The sequence below is a fragment of the Poecilia latipinna genome, unplaced genomic scaffold (assembly GCF_001443285.1).
Source record: "Poecilia latipinna isolate Pla-1442-1.1 unplaced genomic scaffold, P_latipinna-1.0 Scaffold683, whole genome shotgun sequence".
NCBI lineage: Eukaryota > Metazoa > Chordata > Actinopteri > Cyprinodontiformes > Poeciliidae > Poecilia > Poecilia latipinna.
This window is the reverse complement of record NW_015113299.1, coordinates 228822-244326: the sequence shown is the minus strand read 5'-3', so window position 1 is coordinate 244326 and position 15505 is coordinate 228822. Positions and strand designations below refer to the sequence as shown.

Sequence of the window (15505 nt, the reverse complement as noted above, 5' to 3'; positions counted from 1 at the left end):
ATATATGTAGTANTATGGCCGAGGAGGGGNGGCCCGAAAGGGGGGGAGCGTCGTTCACGAGAGTTAAAATAATCTTGTGGATCATTCCTCACAGGTTGACGTGTGGATTTTGTTTATTTTTTTTTTACCTTGTTTCTTTTCGCAGCTGACGGCGCAGCCCAACACGAGCTGCAGCAGCTTGCCCAGCTCCGTCACGTCTCCCAGCTCGCCTATGAGGTTCACGTCTGGTAAATGCTCGTCGGACACCTGCTGACTGAGCACCTGGCCGCGACACACAAAGGTCAAAGGTCACATGTCCAAGCACAGCCATGAACCAAACAGAAGTAGAGACGTAAGGGGGTGGGGGGCGCATCTCAAAGAATCACAACATTGTCAAAAGGTTTTTTTTATTTTTTGCAGTTTTTCAATTTGAAAACATGGCTTACAGCTGATGGAAACTCATTCGTTTATATGGAGTGTAGAGTATTATATAAAACAACAAAAAAAAGTTTTTTTATAGAAATATTACGGCCATGTCAAGTCATGGAGAAGACCGCTGGGACTGACCTTAGTCCAATGAACAGTGGCCACAAAACGTAGCTGCTAACTGCGCTAACGGCTAACAGATCTAAGCCGGCGTTCTCAAACCTTTTCAGGCCGAGAAACACTTAACCCATTTAACAAACAGTCACCTGGATCTGCCACCTAACCTGAAACTGGCCCCGTGATAACACATCTAAATATAAAATTCAACCTGAAATGAACATATTAGTCTCTTAACTCACATATTGTTGTTTTGTTTGTTCATTCCTGATGAGAAGAGTGGTGCTGTTTGGTAAAAGTGATGGGCCACAACAAAGTCTTGAACATGAAGACCCATCTACTTGGGCATTTTGAGTCATTTACAGATTCTGAAAGTGTGAAGTCTAAACTTTCCAATGACGTCAAAGAAGTGTTATGTGTATAACATTTAGGGCTATTTGTGATTAAGAAGCACAGTTAAAGTAAAATAGACTTGAGTTGCTGTAGAAGAAACAAAAAACAAACAAACATTTTCACCACCTATAAATATAAAAATAATCCAACCAATTTCTATCAATTGTATTTAATTAATTTAATTACATCCTTTTTAATTAAAAATGTTCAAAGGAATTCCACAGCAGCTATCACTTAGTTTCCTCTGATCATATAATATTCCTGGAGTTTTCTTTCCACCGCTTTCTGCAGCTTTTCGTTTATTTTGAGTGACCCGGCTTTAAGCCAGTTTTCCATCATTACTTATAACACAATCCTTTGGTAACCTAGCTGTAGCATCACACTTTCAGCTCACGTCACGGGAAATAAACGCTCGTTCACATGCAGTACCTCGCACCTCGCCCGCGGACCACCAGTGGTCTGGGGACCACAGTTTGAGAAAGACTGATTAGTAGAAAATGTGAACACAACACGAGCAACAGAGACCACAGCTTTAAAACATTGTGAATTCTAAAGTTTTGGGGTCCACCCAAGCGTTTTGCACAGCTAAATGGTTGCCATGGAGATTAAAAGATTCCTCAAACATCCATGAACGAATCAAAGCAACACTCCAAGTATGTTTTTGATAAGGGAGTAACAATATAACATGTAAAGCTCAAAAAAAGTCGGTTTCACTTAACGCCACTACCCCTTTAAAGCATGAATAAACGTATTAATATGTGATTTTAATTGTGTTTGTAATTTAACGAAAGCACCACAATTGCAAAATTGTGATTTCTTTTTCAATATTAGCAGAATATCGACAAAGTTTTGAGCACATCTGTAATGCAGCTACGGTGTTCGACTGGCCAGCAAACCTTCCTAAACCTTTGAGTAATGTACAGAAGATGAGAGACAACAAAGCCAAAAAAAAAAAACATTTCAAATATCAATTTGTCTGGAATGATTATAAACAATATAAGCTTCCTGTTTTGAATTAAATCACTGAACTAGATTAACTTTTGATGATATTCTGATTCACTGAGATGAACTGATTAAAAAAACAAACATCTTACATCATGGTAATACTCCAGCATGCTTTTCAGGACCTTCTTCAAGTTGCTGACCTAGAAAAACAGAAACAGGAGATGGCACTGTGATTTTTTTTAGTTTTAGTCAAAGACAACAAAAACAGAAAGGATGTTCTGCAGCTCTTCAAACGTTACTTTAAGGCGCCAGTTGGCCTCGCTCTCCTCCTTGATCCTGCCAAGCCACGTCTCATTAAACCAAGAGGGGTCTCTGTTAACGAGAACGCAGAGCTGCAGTCACAGTACATCTCTCTGGACATCATAATCCACAGGAAGCAGCAGCAGCAACACAGCCTTTGTTCTTTTAAACACTGTAGCATTCAAGTAAAGATGCTCATTAAAGCTACATGACAAGCTAATAATGAGAAGGGGAGAAAAAAAAGTCAAAGTGTCCTAAAGTGGAACAACAGCTTTGATGTTAGAACATTTTTAAGCTAGCTGCTCAGACGTAGACCAAAAAAAACTTTTTCCTACAAGCCAAGGTCTTGATTCAAATGCATACGTGAATGCCAAGTGAAACGGAGACAGCTCCAAAAGCAGGACGCGGACTACAGCACAGGGCATTCTGGGTAAATACAACTAAAACAAACACAATATTCTAATTCTAGCAGGAGAAATGGCTCGTTGTCTTTTACCAACAACTAAAGAGAAGTCCTACAATCAGTAAAATATGACGCCTCTACATTTTAGTTTACATTTCGTCAAGGAAGAAGTTGTGCTCAGTGTCTTCTTCAGAGAATTATGCATCACATCCTTGAGCAGATCTTGGTGCAGCGCCACCGCAGGTGAGGAGGGGAACAGGTTTTTCAAAAGGTCTGGCTTGTTTGACACAATGTGGTGTGAAAGAGAACCACACCAGCTGAAAATGTAACAAATGTTGCAACTTTGGTTCCCAATTGAACCGAATCTACTGGACTATCAGGTGTGAAAAGACCTTTAATGATTTTGCCGTTAAAATGAGACAAAAACAAAACAAAAAGATAAAACAACAATCTGCATCGGCTAAAATCGAAATCAAGCTTTTAAAATATCAGTGATCGAACAGAAATTGGTTCACTCTTAATTAGAACCATTTTTTACCCAGGCTTGAATAATTATACAAGTGTAAATGTATGTAAAAGAAATTCCATCCCACACTGGGCCAATATTATATGTACATGTTTCAAATATACACATATGATAGTCATTAAAAACATTCTGATAAAGTTCTGATTGAATATTTGACCTTTATTGAGAAATGGTAGACCTCATTTAGAATGGTTGGTTTTCTGGATTTGGTCCAACCTAATTAAAGCTTATTCCATAAATCTTCCATAGGAATGAGGGAAGCTTTGATACAAACTTTGATTGTATCAAAGTTTCAATAATCTAGCTTTCAATTTGAGCAGAGGTTTAAGAATTCAGAGACAGTCATCCATTTGTACTGACAAAGAAGAGGATGCAAACTTCTCAGCAGAACTGTAAATTAGTTGGATTTTTAAAAAGATTTGATTTAAGTTCTTCCTTTACACAAATCAGAAGAGCATAAAGTCTATAAGTATGTAATGCTTACATTCTGTGGAGTACGTGAGCAATGGCCACTCCACTCATTAGATCGTGCTTGTTATCACATGACGGGACCTGAAATGTCTGCAACTGAGAATAAAAACATTAAAATGTTAACATGAGTCGCTTTATATAAACTTAACCATACAGCTGCAAACCAGCTGCTTTGAAATTACTACAACGTCATTTGGGTCCTACAAAATATGAACCAAATCAAACTGTGTATTTTGTTTCAAATACACAGTTTGAAACTAAATTCAGCCAGAAATTACCAGAAAAAAAAAATTAATCTTTGGGGCACATTTGATTACTTTATAACAAACGGAGGCAGAAAGAAAGACAAAACAGAGCAGTTTGCAAAAGCACAAAGAGGTATGAATCTCAAATCCCCAAATACTCAAACGTATTTCTCTTTAAAGCTTAAATATATCAAATTTTATATTAGAACTTCAGTCTGCAACAGAGGTTCAACAAAACAGTAGTTCTTAATGAAAGTGACTCAAACCGGTTCCTTTACATTCATTTTTAATAAAAGATTTTAAAACTCTACTGCAGACTTGCTATTAATACCAAGCCTGGTATTAATAACAATACCAGACTTGGTATTAATAGTCGATTTTGTCAATTAATACCAACTTGTGCTCAGTGTGTCACGTTACTCTTTGGGGAAGAGCCAAACAACAAGTGGGTTTTCTCTGAGCTTTAAAGGAAAGTTTAGCATGTTGGAAGCTTACGCCAAGTCGTTTGGGTTTGTTTGTTTAACAGCTAACTTTGCTTTGGTAAGCAGACCTCTAAGACCATATTGCTCACTTTGTTTACAGCTCGTTAGCTTGACTGAAGAGCACTTAACACCGTTTCCAAGAACTAGTAACTGCTTGTATGTTATCACAGAGAGTAAAACAGAACGTTCTGTTTTACCACAGGAATTAATTTACGTGAATTTGCCGAACACCTGCTGTCACCTGTTAGCCCCGGGGCAGGTTAGCCTCGCTCGGAAACCTCGCTAACTTCAGACTTACCCAGGTCAACAGCGAGTCGCACAGCTTTGCTTTATCCAGACTCATGCTGCCGAGTGGCGTGAAGCGACAGGCCGACTGGACCTTCGCCGGTTCTGTTGCTCAGGAGTTTGTTTCTCCGGTCCTGACACCTTCCACGTCAGGCCTCTGAGCGCTGCCTCCCGTCCGATTCGCGTTTCACTCCCTCCCTCTGTTATCCACGCGAGCTTCCGTATGAGGACCGTTCCCATGGAAACGGCTTGTGCTACGGGGTCAGCGTGTCTGGTCTCAGTAAATGATGGTAATTTGAGAGTGATGCCGTCGGTTCAGTCAGGTTTGAACGCACTAAAAATGAGGTGGATTTAAACGTTATGTCTTATTTTTACCTGCTTAATTTACCGAGATGTTGTCAATTGAAATATAGAAAAAAAAATCTAATGAAAAAGAAAAATAAATAGGAGCTTTCATTAAGACATTTCGGGTTTACTCTATTTTAAAAATGTATTCATACCCCGGAACTTTTCTACATTTTGTCTTAATTTGCAATATTATGATGAAGTAGCCTGCCGCTACTCTTGAGTAAAATTACTGGCTACTTTATCAAATAAAATTTAGGCCCCTAAATCCCTAAATAAAATTTAATTGACGTTTAGAATGTTACAATCCACTGCAAGAAATGGCTGAAGAGAGAGGAGATGCATAAAAGACCGAAAAAACAACCACATTTCTATTCAGTCAGCAAAAAACGAAATTTCAAGAAAATCTGGATGAGATGGGGATGTTAAAAGACAAAAACATACTCTTTTCATATTCAGATACGTTCTTATTGCCAAATCCAGTGTTTAATTCTTTCCATGTTTTTTTAATTCCCTTAAAGCACCACTGGATGGCTCTAGTTGACAGTGGGTTTATACAGCTGCATGTTGCACANATATATGTAGTANTATGGCCGAGGAGGGGNGGCCCGAAAGGGGGGGAGCGTCGTTCACGAGAGTTAAAATAATCTTGTGGATCATTCCTCACAGGTTGACGTGTGGATTTTGTTTATTTTTTTTTTACCTTGTTTCTTTTCGCAGCTGACGGCGCAGCCCAACACGAGCTGCAGCAGCTTGCCCAGCTCCGTCACGTCTCCCAGCTCGCCTATGAGGTTCACGTCTGGTAAATGCTCGTCGGACACCTGCTGACTGAGCACCTGGCCGCGACACACAAAGGTCAAAGGTCACATGTCCAAGCACAGCCATGAACCAAACAGAAGTAGAGACGTAAGGGGGTGGGGGGCGCATCTCAAAGAATCACAACATTGTCAAAAGGTTTTTTTTATTTTTTGCAGTTTTTCAATTTGAAAACATGGCTTACAGCTGATGGAAACTCATTCGTTTATATGGAGTGTAGAGTATTATATAAAACAACAAAAAAAAGTTTTTTTATAGAAATATTACGGCCATGTCAAGTCATGGAGAAGACCGCTGGGACTGACCTTAGTCCAATGAACAGTGGCCACAAAACGTAGCTGCTAACTGCGCTAACGGCTAACAGATCTAAGCCGGCGTTCTCAAACCTTTTCAGGCCGAGAAACACTTAACCCATTTAACAAACAGTCACCTGGATCTGCCACCTAACCTGAAACTGGCCCCGTGATAACACATCTAAATATAAAATTCAACCTGAAATGAACATATTAGTCTCTTAACTCACATATTGTTGTTTTGTTTGTTCATTCCTGATGAGAAGAGTGGTGCTGTTTGGTAAAAGTGATGGGCCACAACAAAGTCTTGAACATGAAGACCCATCTACTTGGGCATTTTGAGTCATTTACAGATTCTGAAAGTGTGAAGTCTAAACTTTCCAATGACGTCAAAGAAGTGTTATGTGTATAACATTTAGGGCTATTTGTGATTAAGAAGCACAGTTAAAGTAAAATAGACTTGAGTTGCTGTAGAAGAAACAAAAAACAAACAAACATTTTCACCACCTATAAATATAAAAATAATCCAACCAATTTCTATCAATTGTATTTAATTAATTTAATTACATCCTTTTTAATTAAAAATGTTCAAAGGAATTCCACAGCAGCTATCACTTAGTTTCCTCTGATCATATAATATTCCTGGAGTTTTCTTTCCACCGCTTTCTGCAGCTTTTCGTTTATTTTGAGTGACCCGGCTTTAAGCCAGTTTTCCATCATTACTTATAACACAATCCTTTGGTAACCTAGCTGTAGCATCACACTTTCAGCTCACGTCACGGGAAATAAACGCTCGTTCACATGCAGTACCTCGCACCTCGCCCGCGGACCACCAGTGGTCTGGGGACCACAGTTTGAGAAAGACTGATTAGTAGAAAATGTGAACACAACACGAGCAACAGAGACCACAGCTTTAAAACATTGTGAATTCTAAAGTTTTGGGGTCCACCCAAGCGTTTTGCACAGCTAAATGGTTGCCATGGAGATTAAAAGATTCCTCAAACATCCATGAACGAATCAAAGCAACACTCCAAGTATGTTTTTGATAAGGGAGTAACAATATAACATGTAAAGCTCAAAAAAAGTCGGTTTCACTTAACGCCACTACCCCTTTAAAGCATGAATAAACGTATTAATATGTGATTTTAATTGTGTTTGTAATTTAACGAAAGCACCACAATTGCAAAATTGTGATTTCTTTTTCAATATTAGCAGAATATCGACAAAGTTTTGAGCACATCTGTAATGCAGCTACGGTGTTCGACTGGCCAGCAAACCTTCCTAAACCTTTGAGTAATGTACAGAAGATGAGAGACAACAAAGCCAAAAAAAAAAACATTTCAAATATCAATTTGTCTGGAATGATTATAAACAATATAAGCTTCCTGTTTTGAATTAAATCACTGAACTAGATTAACTTTTGATGATATTCTGATTCACTGAGATGAACTGATTAAAAAAACAAACATCTTACATCATGGTAATACTCCAGCATGCTTTTCAGGACCTTCTTCAAGTTGCTGACCTAGAAAAACAGAAACAGGAGATGGCACTGTGATTTTTTTTAGTTTTAGTCAAAGACAACAAAAACAGAAAGGATGTTCTGCAGCTCTTCAAACGTTACTTTAAGGCGCCAGTTGGCCTCGCTCTCCTCCTTGATCCTGCCAAGCCACGTCTCATTAAACCAAGAGGGGTCTCTGTTAACGAGAACGCAGAGCTGCAGTCACAGTACATCTCTCTGGACATCATAATCCACAGGAAGCAGCAGCAGCAACACAGCCTTTGTTCTTTTAAACACTGTAGCATTCAAGTAAAGATGCTCATTAAAGCTACATGACAAGCTAATAATGAGAAGGGGAGAAAAAAAAGTCAAAGTGTCCTAAAGTGGAACAACAGCTTTGATGTTAGAACATTTTTAAGCTAGCTGCTCAGACGTAGACCAAAAAAAACTTTTTCCTACAAGCCAAGGTCTTGATTCAAATGCATACGTGAATGCCAAGTGAAACGGAGACAGCTCCAAAAGCAGGACGCGGACTACAGCACAGGGCATTCTGGGTAAATACAACTAAAACAAACACAATATTCTAATTCTAGCAGGAGAAATGGCTCGTTGTCTTTTACCAACAACTAAAGAGAAGTCCTACAATCAGTAAAATATGACGCCTCTACATTTTAGTTTACATTTCGTCAAGGAAGAAGTTGTGCTCAGTGTCTTCTTCAGAGAATTATGCATCACATCCTTGAGCAGATCTTGGTGCAGCGCCACCGCAGGTGAGGAGGGGAACAGGTTTTTCAAAAGGTCTGGCTTGTTTGACACAATGTGGTGTGAAAGAGAACCACACCAGCTGAAAATGTAACAAATGTTGCAACTTTGGTTCCCAATTGAACCGAATCTACTGGACTATCAGGTGTGAAAAGACCTTTAATGATTTTGCCGTTAAAATGAGACAAAAACAAAACAAAAAGATAAAACAACAATCTGCATCGGCTAAAATCGAAATCAAGCTTTTAAAATATCAGTGATCGAACAGAAATTGGTTCACTCTTAATTAGAACCATTTTTTACCCAGGCTTGAATAATTATACAAGTGTAAATGTATGTAAAAGAAATTCCATCCCACACTGGGCCAATATTATATGTACATGTTTCAAATATACACATATGATAGTCATTAAAAACATTCTGATAAAGTTCTGATTGAATATTTGACCTTTATTGAGAAATGGTAGACCTCATTTAGAATGGTTGGTTTTCTGGATTTGGTCCAACCTAATTAAAGCTTATTCCATAAATCTTCCATAGGAATGAGGGAAGCTTTGATACAAACTTTGATTGTATCAAAGTTTCAATAATCTAGCTTTCAATTTGAGCAGAGGTTTAAGAATTCAGAGACAGTCATCCATTTGTACTGACAAAGAAGAGGATGCAAACTTCTCAGCAGAACTGTAAATTAGTTGGATTTTTAAAAAGATTTGATTTAAGTTCTTCCTTTACACAAATCAGAAGAGCATAAAGTCTATAAGTATGTAATGCTTACATTCTGTGGAGTACGTGAGCAATGGCCACTCCACTCATTAGATCGTGCTTGTTATCACATGACGGGACCTGAAATGTCTGCAACTGAGAATAAAAACATTAAAATGTTAACATGAGTCGCTTTATATAAACTTAACCATACAGCTGCAAACCAGCTGCTTTGAAATTACTACAACGTCATTTGGGTCCTACAAAATATGAACCAAATCAAACTGTGTATTTTGTTTCAAATACACAGTTTGAAACTAAATTCAGCCAGAAATTACCAGAAAAAAAAAATTAATCTTTGGGGCACATTTGATTACTTTATAACAAACGGAGGCAGAAAGAAAGACAAAACAGAGCAGTTTGCAAAAGCACAAAGAGGTATGAATCTCAAATCCCCAAATACTCAAACGTATTTCTCTTTAAAGCTTAAATATATCAAATTTTATATTAGAACTTCAGTCTGCAACAGAGGTTCAACAAAACAGTAGTTCTTAATGAAAGTGACTCAAACCGGTTCCTTTACATTCATTTTTAATAAAAGATTTTAAAACTCTACTGCAGACTTGCTATTAATACCAAGCCTGGTATTAATAACAATACCAGACTTGGTATTAATAGTCGATTTTGTCAATTAATACCAACTTGTGCTCAGTGTGTCACGTTACTCTTTGGGGAAGAGCCAAACAACAAGTGGGTTTTCTCTGAGCTTTAAAGGAAAGTTTAGCATGTTGGAAGCTTACGCCAAGTCGTTTGGGTTTGTTTGTTTAACAGCTAACTTTGCTTTGGTAAGCAGACCTCTAAGACCATATTGCTCACTTTGTTTACAGCTCGTTAGCTTGACTGAAGAGCACTTAACACCGTTTCCAAGAACTAGTAACTGCTTGTATGTTATCACAGAGAGTAAAACAGAACGTTCTGTTTTACCACAGGAATTAATTTACGTGAATTTGCCGAACACCTGCTGTCACCTGTTAGCCCCGGGGCAGGTTAGCCTCGCTCGGAAACCTCGCTAACTTCAGACTTACCCAGGTCAACAGCGAGTCGCACAGCTTTGCTTTATCCAGACTCATGCTGCCGAGTGGCGTGAAGCGACAGGCCGACTGGACCTTCGCCGGTTCTGTTGCTCAGGAGTTTGTTTCTCCGGTCCTGACACCTTCCACGTCAGGCCTCTGAGCGCTGCCTCCCGTCCGATTCGCGTTTCACTCCCTCCCTCTGTTATCCACGCGAGCTTCCGTATGAGGACCGTTCCCATGGAAACGGCTTGTGCTACGGGGTCAGCGTGTCTGGTCTCAGTAAATGATGGTAATTTGAGAGTGATGCCGTCGGTTCAGTCAGGTTTGAACGCACTAAAAATGAGGTGGATTTAAACGTTATGTCTTATTTTTACCTGCTTAATTTACCGAGATGTTGTCAATTGAAATATAGAAAAAAAAATCTAATGAAAAAGAAAAATAAATAGGAGCTTTCATTAAGACATTTCGGGTTTACTCTATTTTAAAAATGTATTCATACCCCGGAACTTTTCTACATTTTGTCTTAATTTGCAATATTATGATGAAGTAGCCTGCCGCTACTCTTGAGTAAAATTACTGGCTACTTTATCAAATAAAATTTAGGCCCCTAAATCCCTAAATAAAATTTAATTGACGTTTAGAATGTTACAATCCACTGCAAGAAATGGCTGAAGAGAGAGGAGATGCATAAAAGACCGAAAAAACAACCACATTTCTATTCAGTCAGCAAAAAACGAAATTTCAAGAAAATCTGGATGAGATGGGGATGTTAAAAGACAAAAACATACTCTTTTCATATTCAGATACGTTCTTATTGCCAAATCCAGTGTTTAATTCTTTCCATGTTTTTTTAATTCCCTTAAAGCACCACTGGATGGCTCTAGTTGACAGTGGGTTTATACAGCTGCATGTTGCACAACTTCTATCTATCTATCTATCTATCTATCTATCTATCTATCTATCTATCTATCTATCTATCTATCTATCTATCTATCTATCTATCTATCTATCTATCACATTCAGGAGGATGTACAGAGTTTTTTTATTTTATTTTATTTTATTTTTTAACCAAACTTGACCTTTTAGTTTCCCCAGTTGGGCGGTTAGCTGCATCTGTATCCCCAGTTTTCCTGCTGTCCCTGCGTGAGAACTGATCCCCACAGCATGATGCTACCACCACCTGTCCTGTGTGTTCCTCGGTCTTCATGATGCTGTTTGAGGCTGGATTCACAATGAGGTTTAATAACACTCTGGTGAAGGCTACATGCTAATTAGTCATTCTTTTTTCATTGTGGGATTATCACAATTAGGACTCTGAATATACATCTGACACACAATTTTATTTTTTTGAAAAACAAATAAAAAAAGGAAACATGCATCATTTTCCGTCCACTTCACTCTCTTCTGCTACACTGTGTGGGTCTATTCCAGAAAGTTCTGATGTAATACATATTAAAGCTTATGGCTTTTGGAAGGAGCATGTGTTATAGATAAACTTAAAATGTTTTCATTTTGAAATTCCTGACTGTTTCACAACACTTTGGGATTTCCAGCGTGGCAGACTTTTCACAGGTTTCTGTCAGATTCCTCCCCTCCTGTAATACCAACATGCCGTTCCACACGTACACCCTTTCCACTCCGGTCTCCGTGTCTCACGGTCCACTCCTGCCTCCTTCCTGCAGTCTGAAGTTCCTGTCACAAATCAAACTGCAGTAGCCAATCTCGCTGAAACTCTGCCCACTTCTTTCCTGTTTGCTTTTGCCAAACCCAAAAACCGCAGGTTTGCGCCAAGTCCACCGTGTGATGTGAACACCTGCGTGAGGTGAACTGTCGACCTTGTTTCCTGTCCTTCGCCATCCAAACCGGTCGGGTCAGTTTGTGGCCTAATATCTGGCTTTACCATATTTGTGTGGCTGGAGTTCCTGTTTTTCCAGAAGGTTCTGTAACCCGAGGAATGCAAAGGTTTACCCGATGCGTTTCACCGGATCCAGCTGCAGTGTCTTCAATCTGTCTCTCTAGGTTTGGTGCACTAAAAATGCCCCAAAATTCTTTGAATTGGTTTTATTGTTCGCACACGTTTGGTTATTTTCAGCCAACGACATGTTGGCTGAGTCTCTCACAAACACACACACACACACACACACACACACACACACAAACACAAAAGTGGGGTCCAGAAAGAGCAGTGTCAAAAGAGTGACGGTTCTCAAGTTGGAGCACCCTGAAGGAAGTGAGGTTCGTGATTCCAGGTGGGGGTGGAGGAGTACAGTGGAGAACTTAGTCACTCACTAAGGAGCAGGTCAAGGCTGACTAAGTCCTAAGTGGCGGGAGGTGTGGGAGGGCCACTGGCAAGGCAGAGGCTCACTATTTTTGGCCGGCTACCCCTTCCTCCGGTCTAATTCCTCTTTTCACCCGTTCTCTCTTTCCTTATTCTCCAGATGCGTTTCCTTCCTGAAAGTCGAAAAGCTGCACTTCTCCTCTTTTCCAACCCCTCTCTGACGCACTTGCTTCCCTCTGGGGGGGAACCAGAAGGGTGGAGGTAGCAGGGCCGGCAGCTAAGATTGAGCAATTATATCTTATTTCGAAGTTTGCGGTTTTGTAGTGTGGGGGGAAAAAATGAGGATGGTTCCGCTTTTCTTCTTCTTCTTCTAAAGAAAAAAAAAGAAGAAAACAATTCTTTAAGAGCAAGCTGCAAAGAATCAACGTTTTTCACATCATGATAATGACACCTAAACCACTTGTTTAAGAGATCAATATCTCTCAGTGTGTAGAATGAGGGGTGAGTGTTATGAACTCAAAGCTTTGTCACGATATTTTGTGATGCTGTTGTGATAACGGTAAAGATGATGATAAGAACTATTTATTGCTTTTATTTTTTTAGGTTACTGTATTTGAGACTACATTGCACAACAACAACACAAGTACTAGTCTTGAATAACATAAAGAAGTGTGATTTTTATCACTAATCTGTTCACAATATCTGTATTTTATCACATTTTCAAATTCATTGATATTTATTGATGATTAGTGAATAAACATCAGAGAAAATAGTGAAAATAATCTCGACAGTGCAGGTAGTTTTTTTGGGAGATGTAAACAGCACTTGATTTGTCGTGACAATAACAAATTTTTTTTTTATCATGATAAGAAATGTATCACGATACGATAAATGGTATCGTATCAAGGTTCTCCTAGCAGGATGTCGTCTGCTAAGTAGAAACAACAGCCTCTAAATGTACAAAATGTGGCTTTTGTGTCTGTTAATCAATTTCTCTGATGATTTTGACCATAGGTTATGGATCAATATCCTGCTAACTGACCCCGACAGTGACTCGTTCTCAGTTTACCGGTAGAGGAAAGTCTCACAGCACCCGGCACTTTATCAAAGTTCCATCGACCTTTGGGACGGAAATGCTGGTGGCATCACAGGTCCTCCACCGTACTTCAAAGTGGTGCTTTCTAACATATTCATATTTAGTTTCACACCAAACCCAAGTGGAGCAACGGTTACCTTAAAGTTCAGCCAGATTAGTCTCATCTGACCAAAGCACCTGGTTATAGTCCCAGGAACATTTAGTAACTCCTGGTTTATTGCTCAATAACATGACAGGAAATTGAGGAGTTGCAGCAAATAACCTTGGACTTGAAGTCAAACCTATGATGACTGTGTTACGGAAAACGTTCTTGGAACATGGAGCGCCTGCTTTGCCCACTAAGCCTCTTGCGCTCTGGAAACTCCACATATTTACACTTGTGTTGGTGGGACAGAAAAGATTCTTTGGCATCGCCCACAAATAGCTGGTTGCCGTTAATAAAGTGACTAATGGTTGTTGAGGAGACTTTGGTGATTCGTTAAGTCCACTCTTTTCTAGTACCCCCGTATAGGTTTCCGGAGAAATCTTCATACTGCAAGGCAACAGTAGCTGCGTTTCCACTGATCATATATTTGCAATATTTAAAAATACATTTGCTAAATGGAAACACTCCAATTCCAAAAATATAAAATTTTGTACGCTAAATTCAAGTGTTTATTTTTTTTTGTTTTTTGTTTGGCTGTGTTGAAATTGGTTTATTTCCACAAAATTAAAATGGAAACACTTTTTTCCCCGCATCACACGAGTCACATGATCAACAACCAGATGTTGCCACGAAGCAGAAAACGACAGGAGGCAGCTGCAGCACGATAGCGCCGCAAGTTTCTTAATGACTTATCGCATGAACAAAGTTAATCACGAGATTTTAGTTGCTTTTCTTATTTAATGGAAACACAGCAATTGTGAAATTGTGTTTTTTGTGTGTTTGTTTTACATTAGCAGAATAGCGACAAAGAGACAAAGCTAGCTCTGCACCATGCAGACCCTCAGTTGGCTTGCAGAAAATGTCTAATAGTTATAGCTTTGGTGACCCCTGGTGGTCACTCTTTACTAGTTCTGAGCTTTGGAGCGTTTGTTTCCCTGTGTGTGTGGCTAAGGATAAACTGGGTCTTCCCCCAGATAAGCCTCTGTGTCATGTCATATTCTGTATAAACCCAGTCAAACATAATTTTTTTTTCAATAAATGTATTCAAATTAAAGGATAAAGTTTGAGATGATGCTGTTGCAATTGAATATTAAGTTATTTTAAAGCTTTTTCCAGATTTTTACCAAGGTTGCAGGAAAATGCACACTCTACAGATATCTGTAAACAGATGGTTAAAGAAATGCACCTTACAACAGAAAATTCCCATAAATTTTACATTATTTTCTTCGTTAAATGTGCGAACAAACACCTAAGTTACTGTATTTGGAAAATTTCATTTTAAAGTATGTTCACTTGTGTGTCCAGAAGCACCTGTTTGCAAACTATATAAACATTTTTAAATAGAAGCAAAACTCTTGAAGGTTTTTTAAGATACGTCTTATACTAAAAGACGTATATTAGAGTAGTGGTTCACATGACCCCTAACGTGTTTTTGCAGATCCTTACGGCCTGATCAGGCTCCTCGACTCATCCTTAGACCATTGTTATAAGCATGGCTGATCCCAGACACTTGGAGCTGGAATGTGTTGGCATGCAATTTGTTTCCCAGGTGTCACTGGGGGAAAAAAAAAAAAAAAGGAAAAACAACAAACCCACAGAACAGAGATGGATAGACCACAAAAATAAGCAAGGGCACGCAGCAGGAGGTGAGAAACACCCAGCAGTCTGACTCTAGAGCTCCTTTTCCAGACATGAGGTCACGCATGCAACTACGCTCTGTTCGAACATGCAAAACAAGACGCAAAAAAAAAAAAAGCATGAGATTTACGACCGTTCCTGCTTTATCAGCTGTGTTCCTCCTCCCACTCAAACCAAAGATTTATGTCTCCAGTGACAACCGTGCCTCTTGCTAACCTGGCAGGGAGTGTACGTGTAATAATCCGCGCATGCAAACAGCTACTTGGCTGTTAATCCATTAACAG

At 39.1% G+C, this 15505-nt stretch overlaps 2 protein-coding genes across 9 annotated transcripts in view; both read right to left on the bottom strand.

The window, feature by feature from the left end:
- Positions 1-4852, bottom strand: part of LOC106954820 (protein Hook homolog 2-like) — a 19786-nt gene extending 14934 nt beyond the window's left edge. For 2 of the 8 annotated variants that reach the window (XM_015044605.1, XM_015044607.1), the window contains exons 1-5: positions 4586-4852; positions 3574-3656; positions 2160-2232; positions 2010-2060; positions 129-261 (exon numbers count right to left, since the gene is read on the bottom strand). In XM_015044605.1, the coding sequence (XP_014900091.1) occupies positions 129-261; positions 2010-2060; positions 2160-2232; positions 3574-3656; positions 4586-4630 (385 nt within the window). In that variant the 5' untranslated portion in view covers positions 4631-4852. The remainder of the gene's footprint in view (positions 1-128; positions 262-2009; positions 2061-2159; positions 2233-3573; positions 3657-4585) is intronic. The other 6 variants (XM_015044609.1, XM_015044610.1, XM_015044606.1 and 3 more) reach the window with 5 other exon arrangements.
- A 692-nt stretch (positions 4853-5544) lies between these two features.
- Positions 5545-10356, bottom strand: LOC106954818 (protein Hook homolog 2-like). The gene is made up of 5 exons (XM_015044603.1): positions 10077-10356; positions 9065-9147; positions 7651-7723; positions 7501-7551; positions 5545-5753 (listed from the first exon to the last, which is right to left on the bottom strand). Exons 1-5 carry the CDS (start codon positions 10119-10121, stop codon positions 5574-5576), a joined length of 432 nt encoding a protein of 143 aa, XP_014900089.1. The 5' UTR covers positions 10122-10356; the 3' UTR covers positions 5545-5573.
- Positions 10357-15505: the final 5149 nt, after the last annotated feature.